The sequence below is a fragment of the Cervus elaphus genome, chromosome 5 (genome assembly GCF_910594005.1).
Source record: "Cervus elaphus chromosome 5, mCerEla1.1, whole genome shotgun sequence".
Classification (NCBI taxonomy): domain Eukaryota; kingdom Metazoa; phylum Chordata; class Mammalia; order Artiodactyla; family Cervidae; genus Cervus; species Cervus elaphus.
The window spans coordinates 3,624,331-3,636,767 of record NC_057819.1 but is presented as its reverse complement, the minus strand read 5'-3'; the positions used below and the strand labels follow the sequence as shown (position 1 = coordinate 3,636,767).

The following is a 12,437-nucleotide window of genomic DNA, read 5'->3' as shown; positions in this document are numbered from 1 at the left end:
GGCCAGGGATAGAGCGGCCGGCGGGACCCTGCTTCCGCAGCTGCCGGTGGCTGCGGTGATTCAGCTCCCCTCTGCCTGTCTGGAGGGGGGCCCGCCCCGGGCTGGGAGACGGAGGAGGGGTTGGGGTTAGGGAGGGGCGAGGGAGGGGTATTAAGGGCCCGGTGGGCCAATTCTTCTGGATGCTGAGGTCCCACGGGATAACTGTGGCCAGAGATTAGGTGGTCCCGAGACTGGTCCTAGGCTGAAGTCTCCTGGGGCAGGGGGTGTCCTTGAAGATGGAATCTCCTGAGAGGTTAAGAGTTTTTCATCAGAAAGATACCCCAGGGTCTTCCCGCTCTGTGTTCCTCTCTATGGGGGGCTTGCCTTGGTGCTGGGTGGGCGGGGCCTGATCCCCCACTGATGCGGGGAAGAGGACGGACAGGCTGACCACTCCGGCTGGGGGTGGGGGGGGTGGTCTGCGGACAGAGGAGGAGCCCCGAGCTGGCGGCGTGGGGGCGGGGCGAGACGGCCCTCCCGGCTCCGGGGGCGGGGCCTGACCCGAGGTGGCGCCCCCGGGCTCTGCCCAGTTTTCCGGGTGGGGCGCGTGGGGCGGCCGCGGAGGCGGGGCCTAGAGTGCGGAGCCTCGCTCTCCGCCCGAGCCTGGCGGGAGCCGCCGCCGCTGCCGGAGCCGCCGGGAGCCGGAGCCACAGCAGAGGCCCTGCCGGAGCCGAGCTGAGCCGAACTCGCCGCCTGACACCGGCCGGAGCGCGGGGCCGGCGCGTCTGCCCGCTGCTGGGCCTGGGCAGTGTAGGACGCAGCGAGCCGGACACACCGGCACCAACCCGGCGCGGGAGCCCGGATCGCCCCCCACCAGGCCTGGCGTGAACAAGCCGGAGGACCCAGGCAGGGACTGGACCGAAGAGAAACGGGATGGAGGATTCCGTCTAAGCGTAGCGTGGTCACTCGGGCGGGAGGAGAGTGGAGACTTCGCCTGGCACGGGCAGAGGTGCCCAGCGCTTACTAGGCCAGGCTCGAGCACCAGAGAGCCTGGCATCCCAGCTGAAGCGACCTGGGCTCTGGCCTCCCTGAACCGAGGACACCGCATAGCTCCTGGACCTCCGCTACCGCAGCCTGGGCGCCAGAGGCTGTGCCCGCACCTGCCTGAGACGGGGCGGGTCCAAGGTGGGGCTCTCTGGTGGCCCAGAGCTGGTCACCGGGGAGCCGGCCTCCTGCCGCGGCCCCACTGGTACCCATGTGCCGCTGCCCGCCGGAGCACCATGACGGCAGGATGACCTCTGCCGAGGCAGTGGCGGTGGCTGGCGGCGCTCGGTGGGCCGGGTCCGCCGAGTGGCCCCCTGACACCCCGCAGGCCCTTCGGCGGCCTGGCCGGGCCCGGGTGGCCCTGGCTGCGTTGGTGTGGCTGCTGGCGGGAGCCAGCATGTCGAGCCTCAACAAGTGGATTTTCACGGTGCACGGCTTCGGGCGGCCCCTGCTGCTGTCGGCGCTGCACATGCTGGCGGCCGCACTGGCCTGCCACCGGGGGGCGCGGCGCCCCTTGCCCGGGCAGACCCGCCGCCAGGTGTTGCTGCTCAGCCTCACCTTCGGCGTCTCAATGGCTTGCGGCAACGTGGGCCTGAGCGCCGTGCCCCTGGACCTGGCACAGCTGGCCACCACCACCACGCCGCTCATCACGCTGGCCCTGTCCGCGCTGCTGCTCGGCCGGCGCCACCACCCGCTGCAGTTTGCGGCCATGGGCCCGCTCTGCCTGGGGGCCGCCTGTAGCCTGGCCGGAGAGCTCCGGACGCCCCCGGCTGGCTGCGGTTTCCTGCTGGCGGCCACCTGCCTCCGTGGCCTCAAGTCCATTCAGCAGAGTGAGTAACCTAAGTCACTGGTTGAGGCGGTGGGGACCCGGGTGGGAGTGTGGGAATGTGGCCTGGGGGACCCTGTGAGGGGGTATGACTGCTATCCCATTTTACTGATGCCCAAACTGAGGCACGTGGCTTTGGAAGAGCCAGGAACTGAGGCTCAGAAAGGTCCAACAGCTCAGTGATTTCCAGGCCCCAAACTTGGGCTTTAGAGGCCCAACCGGCTTTGTCCCCATTTGACACGTAGAGGGGCAGCGGAGGCAAGATTTGAACCCAGTCAGACTGTAAAGAATCTGCCTCCAATGCAAGAGACCCATGTCCAATCCCTGGGTGGGGAAGATCCTCTGGAGAAGGGCATGGCAACCCACTCCAGTATTCTTGCTTGGAGAATCCCATGGACGGAAGAGCCTGGCGGGCTGCAGTCCATGGGGGTTCCAAAGAGTCAGGCTCAACTGAGCGATTTTCACTTCACTCAGGCAGAGTCCATGCTGTCCTAGAGATGTGGCATAAGACTGTGGATGCAGAGGGAGGCTTGACAGTGGGAACCGGTGGGAGAGAAAGAGGACAAGACGGTAAACCAGGATTTGGAAGTGGGGCTTGCTAAATCTGGGAAAGGGTGGTGTCTTCTGGGAGCTGCAGTGTAACAGGCCCTATGCTAGGTGTTGACTTTGAATTGTCACAGCAACCACTACTTTCGTCCCGATTTTACAGATGATGGAACTGAGACCCAGAGAAATTCATGATTTGTCCAGAGTCAGACAGCTCCAAAGGACTGGAATCCTGGTCCATGTGACTCTGGACCTCAGCTCTGATGGAAGGGGGCTGGGGGCTCTGGGCAGAGGGTAGGGCAGAGACTCCAAACCCAGACCCTGCGAAATCACTCTGCTGGAGGGTGGAGATCACTTTCCTGCCTGTCCTACTGAGGGTTCTTTGAGTCACAGCCCCCACCCTGTCTCTGCGCCCACTCGGTAGGGAGGCCTGCGTTCCAGCCACATGTGGGCTCATACTTCCTGGGCGACCTGGGGCAGATCTGGATCTTGTCTGGGCCTCAGTCTCCCTATCTGTTTGGTAGAAGAGGTCAGAGTTGATAGAGTCAAAGGGCTTTCTTGCTCTCCCTCCCTTTCGGCTCTGAGATCCTATGACCCAGGCCTGGAAGAGGGAAAGGGTTGCTCCAAGGTCATTGGGCTGGGGTTAGGGCAGCCTGCAGCCAGGAAAGGTTGAAGTCAGAGCTCAGGCCTGCCCTGGAATCAGGACCCAGAGGCCCTGTCCCCATCTTCCAGGGCCCTGAGGCAGGGCCAGAGCCCAGTTCTATTTTTGCCTTCAGGTTACTTGAGAGCTGGGGCCTGAGCTCTGGGCATGAGTCAGTGGGAAACTTGACCTTGTGCCCCACCCTGAGCAGGGCCAGAAGGCTGGGAAGGCCTCAACCTAAGGCCCACACCGCCCCCCCCTGAGGTCCAGCCTCCTCACCCCAGAGGATCCCTGGCCAGCAGGACAGGCTGTGGCCAGCCAGGCCTCAGGCACACGGACAGGGGCTGGCAGGTGCCTGGCACCAGGCTGCTCCTCGGCTCTGCCAGCTCCCTCCTCGTCGCCTGCCTGCCCCTGAGGCAGATTGGATGCTTGCTCCGGGCTCCCACAGGGCCCTCTGCATCCCCTATCAGGTCCCCACGTGCCTTGTATTGATATTATAGCCACTTGGTTACCTGTCTGCCTCCCACCAGGCAGGAGCTCCGAGGGGGCATGGCCTAGCTTTGGGGCAGCTCCACGTCCCCAGCACTTGACTTGGGGCCTGGCGCAGGTAAGGTACCATGTAAGCGGTGAATTTATTAATGGTCTGATGAAGAATTGGTAGGCTACTTAAGCTACTTGACTCAGGATGCTCAGGGGAGAGCTTAGGAGGCTGGAGGCCCCACTAACAGAGATGGGAGCCCAGCGCAGAGGTGGGTCAGAACAGACTGGAGTCAAGGGATGAGGTGGGTTTTGGACAAGAGAAGCTTACTACTCTCAGACTTTCCAGGAAAGTCACCAGGGCCAAATTTAGACTAGAATGTGAGTGACTGACACCAGCTCCTTTCCTGATGGCAGACTCCAAGGGAGCAGAGGATGACAGTCCAGGAAGAGGAGTGCCCAGCAGCTTCCCTCCTTCCTGGGCCAGTTGCAGGCCTGGGGGGACCACACGTGGAGAGGAGTGATCTACCTCTCCACTCACAGAAAGGCTGGGAGATGGGGTGCCAGCGTGCTGAGACTTGTCCTCAGCTACACCCACCTGCATCAGGTTGACCCCATTCCCATCCGCTGAGCTCTCAGGCTGGTGGGGAGACACCCTCAGAAGGAGCGATCACAAAGCAGGGAAGAAAGTGCTAGAGCCAAGGTGGGCACAGCTGTGATTGGGATGGCTACTTCTTGGGGAGACCAGAGAAGGCTGCCTGGGGGAGGAGGCAGGCAGTGATGGTGACAGCCGAGCCCTGAGTATAGGTCCATGCTGTGCCCAGTTCTTCACGCGGCCAGAGCAGGAAAGGGCATTCTGGGAGCGGGACGCAAGCCCTGCCAGGGTGCGGGTGTCAGCCAGCGGGGTTGCACGTAGGGGGTCATGACAGCCGCCATGGGCAGCAGTTGCCCCTGGGCACAGGTCCTGTGCTCAGCACCTCACACGCCCAGGTGAGGGCATGTTGTCACTTTGCCCATGCTCCCGCGAGGGGACAGGCGTAGAGAGAGGGTGACCTGTGTGATATCACACAGCTCGTGATGGAGCAGAGGTGGGATAAGCCTGAAGCCAGCAGAATGGAGTCCAGAGGGCGTTAGTCTGCATGTGGCTGAAGTGTGGCGTGTTCAGATGATGAAACGGAAATGCCTTTGAAGGAGGAGAGGCTGAAATGAAGGGTTTGGGGTAAGCAGTCAGGGGAGGGGTCGCTGAGGAGGCCGGATGACAGGCTGGTGGGGTAACTGGCTCTTTTCCTGGACTGGAGGGGACAGTGTCGGGGACAGGGGGAGGCGGAGGGCTGGACGGATTACAGAACAGGTGCACGGGGCCGAGCGGGGAAGTTAGGACCTGCCTGCCTGCCTCTCAGAGAGTGAAATTCGCCGAAGGTGAAGTTCACCTGCAATCCTAACCACCTTCCAGTGATTGCACCGTGAACACGTGGGCCACAGGCAGCTCGTAATGGTGCTAAATTTGGAGCAGCCAAACAGGAGGCATTCCAGTTATCTGTTCATTTCTAGAAATGCTTGACAGAAGGACTGTTGCCTAGAGAACAAAGCCAAAACATCAAAATGAAATCGAGAGAGAAATAAGATTTCCTATTCTAAGCATGGCCTATGAGTAAGCGCCTCTGTGGTTCTCTGGAAAGTGTGTGTCAGAAAACACACAGAGGCCGAGAGAGCCCTGGGAGGGGGGTGGGGAGACCTTACTCATCTCTCTCCCTGAAAACTTGGAGAAGGCACAAAACCGCCGTTGCCTCTTTGCAAGTACTGTCATTTCAGCTCAGCCATGTGAGATTTTATGATGGGCCCTGCTTCCTTGTGAACCAGCTGGGTGGTAGCCTGTGCACACACACACAGGCGCACATGTGCAAGATGCTAGGATGCCCTCTTTCCTTGCAAAGCCCACCGTTTCCTCTGTGTCCTGGATTTGTCTTGACAAGCTCCAGCGTCCTTAGCTCAAGGTGCTCACTATCTGCGGTAAACCGTGACTGACAGGGACTTTCCCGGGTGGTCCACTGGTTAAGACTTCACCTCCCAAGGCAGGGCGTGCAGGTTCAATCCCTTGTCGGGGAACTAAGATCCCAGGTGCCTCTTGGCCAAGAGATCAAAACATAAAACAGAAGCAATATTGTAACAAATTCAATAAGGACTTTAAAAATGGTCCACATTAAAAAAAAAATCTTCACAAAACACACACACAGTGAGTGACAGCTGGGCACAACAATGACCTCGTTGTTGTGTCTGTCATCCCGGGCGTCACAAGTGATTCAACACGTGACTCAGACGGTTCTGAATATTTTCAAACTCTTTCCCTTGTAACGTAAAGGCCCACATAGCTAGTACGCGGCAGAGCTGGGAGTGCTGGAGGGAGCAAGGTGGGAGCCACACTGTGGGGCTGGGGGTGCCAGAACGGCCGAAGCCAAGAAAGCAGACTTGGGGCCCCTTGGCTCAACACCTTTAGAGCTGGTTACGAGTCCAGGATGTTTTTCTCCAGGGCCTGGGGAGCCCCTGAAGATTTTTTTTTCACGTTTATTGATATCACAGATTATTGTTTCAGCTTGTGGGAGGAGTCAGTGATAACGGGCTTATTTCTCTCGTCTTTTTACATTTACTGACTGCAGCTTACCTGATAAGGGCTTTATGTACATTATTTTAATCTGCATATTTAAGGTTTTGTGGGGGCTTCCTAGGTTTGCGCTAGCGGTAAAGAACCCAACTGCCAATGCAGGGGACACGGGGGACTTGGGTTCCATCCCTGGGTTGGGAAGATCCCCTGGAGAAGGGCATGTCGACCCTCTCCAGTCTTCTTGCCTGGAGAATCCCAGGGACAGAAGAGCCTGGCGGGCTACAGTCCATGGGGTCGCAAAGAGTCGGACAGGACTGAAGCGACATAGCATGCACGGGGTTTTCTTATCCTCTGACTCTGCAGGTGAGGAATCCTAGGCCTCCAGAGGTTAAGGGCCAGGTCACAGCGGGCCAGGAGCGGACCGGGTCACCACCCCGGCGGCCTGAGCTTCCCCTCACAGAGCGGGAGCCCCCGGTTCTGCCGGCGGGGCGGGGGCAGGCTGGCCTCGCGGGGGGTCGTCTGGCGCCGGGTGCTGACGCGTGTTGCCCTGGTTGCAGGTGCCCTGCTGCAGGAAGAGCGGCTGGACGCGGTGACCCTGCTCTACGCCACCTCGCTGCCCAGCTTCTGCCTGCTGGCCGGCGCCGCCCTGGTGCTGGAGGCCGGCGTGGCGCCGCCGGCCGCGCCCGCCGACTCCCGCCTCTGGGCCTGCGTCCTGCTCAGCTGCCTCCTGTCCGTGGTCTACAACCTGGCCAGCTTCTCCCTGCTGGCCCTCACCTCGGCCCTCACGGTCCACGTCCTAGGCAACCTCACCGTCGTGGGCAACCTCGTCCTGTCCCGGCTGCTCTTCGGCAGCCGCCTCAGCGCCCTCAGCTACCTGGGCGTGGCGCTCACGCTTTCTGGAATGTTCCTCTACCACAACTGCGAGTTCGTGGCCTCCTGGGTTACCCGCCGGGGCTTCCGGCGGAGGGAACAGCCTGGCAAGGGTCTCTGAGACCTGATGGAACACAGGGGCCACCCGGGACCGCCCCTGCCCGAATCCAGCCTCCGCCCGTGGCCACGGGAGAGCGGGCAGCCGCTGGGGCCGTCGGGGGAGACGGGTCTTCCTGCGGGCTGGCTGTGGAGGCTGCGATGGGGTCTCCTAGAGAGCCCCGGCTCCTCTCCCCGCCTGCCTCTCTTCATCACAGACCCCACTCACCACTGGGTGGTGGGTCCAGGCACAGTCGCTGTGGTTGTCAGAGTACTTAGGACGATTAGGGTCAAGTACTGCGCTGAAAATTGCTGGCTAAGCTCGGAAAACCTCACCAACGTTTTGACGGTGATGGTGGTGATGATGGCGATCATTCTTGGCAGTCGCACAATCCTTCCTCCAGGAAGTGGGGGAGGCAGCTAGGGGGCCCAGGGAAGGGCATCTTTGCTACTGGGCTTCCCTAGGGAGCTAGGGTTGTCTGTGCCAACTCCAGGCAGCTGCTGTGGCCTCAGCCCTGGGCCCCCCAACGTTGGGTCTTCCGTCCTCAAATAAACTATTTTTGCTTGTACATCTGTGTCATTCCGCGGGGTAGCGCCCACCCAGAAACAAGGACCTCCTGCCTCCTCACTGGGGCCTGGCCAGCCCCGCCATCCCCCCAGCCCGCTGCTCTGACTCCTCACACCATCTTCCCACAGCCTCGAGGGGAATCTCTTAAAACACATGGTCTCTGTGGCTCCACGCTGCTCGTGGGGCAAGGTCAGGCCTAGCCCCGTGGCCTCTCCCCTCTCCCCTCCACTGTCATTGTTCAGTTGCTAAGTCATGTCCGACTCTTTGCAACCCCATGGACTGCAGCAAGCCAGGCTCCTCTGTCCTCCACTCTCTCCCGGAGCTGGCTCAAACTTAATGCCCATTGTGTCAGTGATGCCATCCAACCATCTCATTCTCTGTCGACCCCTTCTCCTCCTGCTCTCAGTCTTTCCCAGCATCAGCGCCTCCTTCAATCCACACCTGCTTCCATCAGGTCCCCCGTGACCCCCGGCAGCCCACTGGAATCTCCGCACATGCTGGTCCCCGGTCTGTGGTCCTCCTGCTACATCAGCTTCTCCCTTCTCATGGCTAAACCCTTGCCTGGGGGTGAAAACCCAAACTGTACAACTCTCCTCTAAAAGAAAAACTAGAAAAGAAGCCTAAGGAAGGAAAGGCCTGGGTGAGGGGCTGTGCCCAGGGACAGAGGGCAAGGAGTGGGGTGGTTCCATGGAAGGCGGAGCCCTGGGGGGCAGGTGGGGTGGAGCGTCGGGGAGCTGGCCTGGCCTAGCCGCCTCACTTGCCATCCTTCCCTTGGCTGTAGGCATTTAACTCCAGCCACCCACCTGTCTGTACTGCAGGCTGCCTGTTGAAAACCGCAAGGTCCCTGCCTGGGTTAGAGACACTGGGGACCTAATCCCACTCTGCCCGCCTCACTGTGCCTGGGGCAGGTACCTCCCCTCTCTGAGCCTTGGTTTCCAGATCTGCAAAATGGGCTGATGATCCCCGGGGAGAGGATTTCCAGTGAGGACCTGGTGGGCAGGGCCAGGGGTGGAGAGGGGACGATGGGGCCAGTGGGCTTGGCCCCTAGCGTGAGCTAGTCACCCACTCTCTCTGAGGCTCTAGGCCCATCTGCAAAATGGGAGGATGGGAGCTTGGCCAGGCCGGGACTCAATGAAGACTCATTCATTCCTTCATGTAGCTGGAATTCGTGGTCAGGGCTACACGGAAGGTCGGCCCCAGGATGGGGCGGGGGCAGCGAGGGCCTGCGGAGTACCAGGCACAGGCAGGACTGGTGCGGGGTTGCCTGCCCTGGCCTCTGTGCAGGCGGGTCTAGCGGAGGGGGAGTGGGCCTCGGCTGAGTCACTGTACACCCACCCTCTGTGTGAGTCAGAGAAGCCACCAGCCCAGCCCTGTCCTGGGGCAGCCTGGATACCCCTGGGCTCCACCCTGAGGCTCAGCCAGGCGGGACAGAGGACGGATGGTTTCCGGCGAGCGGTGCCCCCCTGGTCCTCAGGACCCTTCCCCTTTCAAGGCGCCTCCTGCAGCGCCCTGGGCCCCGGGGAATGCTTGGCTTCAGAGTGAGCCTCCTGTCTGATCAAAGCCCATCCCTGGTGGGGGTGGGGGGGCAGGGGGGAGTTGGAGCAGTGCCTGAACTGGGGACCACCCAGCACTGAGGTGTTTCCCTGAGTCGGAGGTACCCCCCTCCTAATCACTGCCTGCTGCAGTGGGCGCGGAGGACACTGGCCTGGGGGTCAGAAAGCCTGGGGGTGTCCTGATCCCCTTTCTCGCCGTCTGGCCTGTCTGGTTTCCCCTGGCTTCACAGAGAACCTCACAGTGAGGGGCCTAGGTGGTGATTCCCATGGACAGCCCTCTGGGCTCTGCTTCCAACTTGTCCTGTTGCCTCCTGGGGAGTCACTTGGCCTCCCCAGCCTCCCTCTGGGGAGGGAGTCCAGGCTGGGAGGCCTTCTCGGGATGACAGATGTGACCTTCCTTGGGGGCGGTTCCCTACCCCACCCTTCCCCACCCCACACCCGTGTGGGTTGACAGCCACAGTCGAAGCTCACCCCAGCTCCCTGCACCTCTCCAGGCAGGGCTGCCGGCATGGCCCGCTCTCAGAACTGGTTTGTCACTGAGCTGTCTGCTCAGCGCTGTCTCCCCTGCACCAGCGCAGAACCTGGTGTGGATGGAGTGGGCGGGAGATAACGCCAGTCAAAAGCAGGGGTCGGACCTGGGTTCGAACCCCAGCCCTGGCATATCTGAGCTGTGTGATCCTGGGCAGGGGTTTTCCCCTCCTGTGCCTCTTGTGTGTTAAGGGGAGGGCGGGGGCAGAGTCTCACCAGCCTGTCTAGCTCTGGGAGGCTGCAGCGGCTAATATGGGGCAAGTGCTTATCGATAGTACCTGAGACTGGAAGAAAAATGAACCAGTCGATCTGAGAAAGAAATGAAAATTTTTATTTGCACTGAGTTTGAAGACTGTAACCTGGGAAGAGCATCTCAGAAAGCTCTGAGAATTGTTCTGCCTGTTAGGCATCAGGGAACAGTTATGTAAGTATTTTTGAGACAGAGGGCTGTACATCAAATGACATATTATTGACAGTTCACGTAATCCGGGTCTAAGCGTCGCCGTGGTGGATCATGTGACCCCTTACAAGTTTCAAGAAGGAGCGTTATCTTTTGAGTTGTCTTGATGCTGGGAGAAATGCTGCTCTTTGTGGTTGAGAAGGTATTTCTGCTGATGGAGTGTTCTGGTTGATGCGTACGTGCAGATGCAGAATGCACAGTTCGGGGAGAGGGGCCAGAAAGGCAGAGAAGAGTTTACCATGTTTAGCTTGGTCCTGTCTTGCCATAGGGCATGAATTTTATTTCACAAACCTACTAGGTCCTTGAGCCATGTGAGCAGACTGGCTCACTCCAGGTGCCTCCCAGTTCCTCTCCCAAGACTTCTCGTGCTGTGCGCTCCCACCCTGCAGGCTTCCCCTGCTCACCCAGGGCCCCAGGGCATGCCCTCGGCCCGGCTCCCACCCCCTTGCCCTGCCTCGGAGGAAGCTGGCCCTGTGCTGGGCATCCTGCCATTGTGGATTCAGAACAAAGCGGCTGCCTTGTCTCAGCCCCAGCTGCCAGGGGGCCCCCGCCCACCCTCCCCAGGGGGGCCTTGGATTCTCATTCCAGGGGGGCCAGGGCAAACGAGGACTGTTGCTCCCGAATCAACTCAGGGATGCCAGGAACCGACCATCATCACACTGTTCCTGTTCAGTGGTAAATACTTGTGGGAAATGACACAGAATACCGTGGCGCGCCATGGCAGGTTTAGATCGGGCAAGGACCACGATGGTACAGTAAACACTTCTGATAATGGCCTCCCGGTATCTCAGCTTCCATCTGCATCCTCCTGACTGCCATGGCCACCATGTGCCTCCTGCCTCCTCTGAACACCACCAGGCAGTTTTTGTTGCCTGGGCTGGGCACTTCTCTTTACATCTTGAAACTTTCTTTGGCGGAAGGCCCCTTGTCCATGCTTCTTACACTGTAGCCCAACATCAAATCAGCCGAAGCAACCTTGCCAGTAGATGAACCAGGAACCCTTCACACCTCTGCCAAGTCTCCCAGGTGATCTAGTGCAACCCTTATACATACAGAAAACGGAAGCCCAAAGAGATGGCCGTAGCTGGCCAGCTGCTGTAGTGAAATGCCACAGACAGGTGGCTTATGAACCACAGAAAGGTATTGCTCCCAGTTCTGGAGGCTGGAAGTCTGAGGCCAGGGTGTCAGCATGATTGGGTGAGGGCCTGCTTCTGGGTCACAGGCTTCATTTATAAAGGGAATAATCCCATTCACGAGGGCTCCACTCTTGTGGCCTCATTGCCTAATTACCCCCCAAAGGTCCCACCTCCCATCGTCAACACGTGAATTTTAGGAAGACACATTCAGGTTACAGCAACCATCTTGCACAAAGATGGGACAGCAGGACAAGTTCTCACCTCCTAATTCTTGGGGTTCTGCCACTCCTGGCTCCCCACTCTGCTGTGAACCACAGAGCCAGGGTGTGAGGTTATAGGGGTGCGTGGGGTCTGCCCGATTCACACGGGGTGTCCGCTGGGTGTTCCCCAACTCTGTCAGCAAGACATTTTTTTCTTCAGGGAAAAGGAATTACCGATATTTTGCCAAAGGGTCTAGAAAGATTTGTGGGCTTGGACCCTCTTGGGACCTCTCAACTCCAACGTCTCCCACTTGGGATGCGAAATCCTGGTCTTGCCATATCCCATCCTGAATATTAAAATAACTTAAAAAGGAGGTTCCAAAATCGTATCTTCTCAATGATGAACAAAAATTATTTGGAAAGAAGGAAAGACACCACAGTACCAAAGTGCTGACTTGAGGATCGTCTTGTAGATGCACTATATTTATTTTCCTTTTTCCACAAATGAGCCTTTATTTTTAAAAACACCATTTCTGAGGGTTCCAGTTCTAAGACTGAGTAAGTATAGTCTGTCCTTCCCCCGAATGCAACTAACAACCCAGGATGGAATGCAGGAAGCAGCTCTCTGAGGACTCTCAAAAAGAAGTGGTAGCAGGTGGACTGGGAGAGGAAACCAGAATTTGGGATAAAAAAATCTGATGACAAGCCTCCTGTTTTGCTTTTTGCCCTGGTATCTGCTGGCCTGGTCTCCGAGGTGGCGTGAATCCTGGGGCTGTGCAGTGGACATGGAAAGAAAGGCCTCCAAAAGCAGCCTTGTCTTCTTGGTCTGAGGAGTAGGGAGGGAGGACTCTTCAGGACAGAAATCCCTTTTTTGTCCTTTTTTTTCCCCTTATATAGTCTTGTCCCTGGTCAGGCCTC

At 59.1% G+C, this 12,437-nt stretch overlaps 1 protein-coding gene across 1 annotated transcript; it reads left to right on the top strand.

The window, feature by feature from the left end:
* Nucleotides 1–455: 455 nt before the first annotated feature.
* On the top strand, nt 456–7,643 carry SLC35E4 (solute carrier family 35 member E4). Its single transcript, XM_043901340.1, has 2 exons — nt 456–1,850; nt 6,666–7,643. The coding sequence occupies exons 1-2, from the start codon at nt 1,232–1,234 to the stop codon at nt 7,097–7,099; spliced, it is 1,053 nt and encodes a 350-aa protein (XP_043757275.1). The 5' UTR covers nt 456–1,231; the 3' UTR covers nt 7,100–7,643.
* Nucleotides 7,644–12,437: the final 4,794 nt, after the last annotated feature.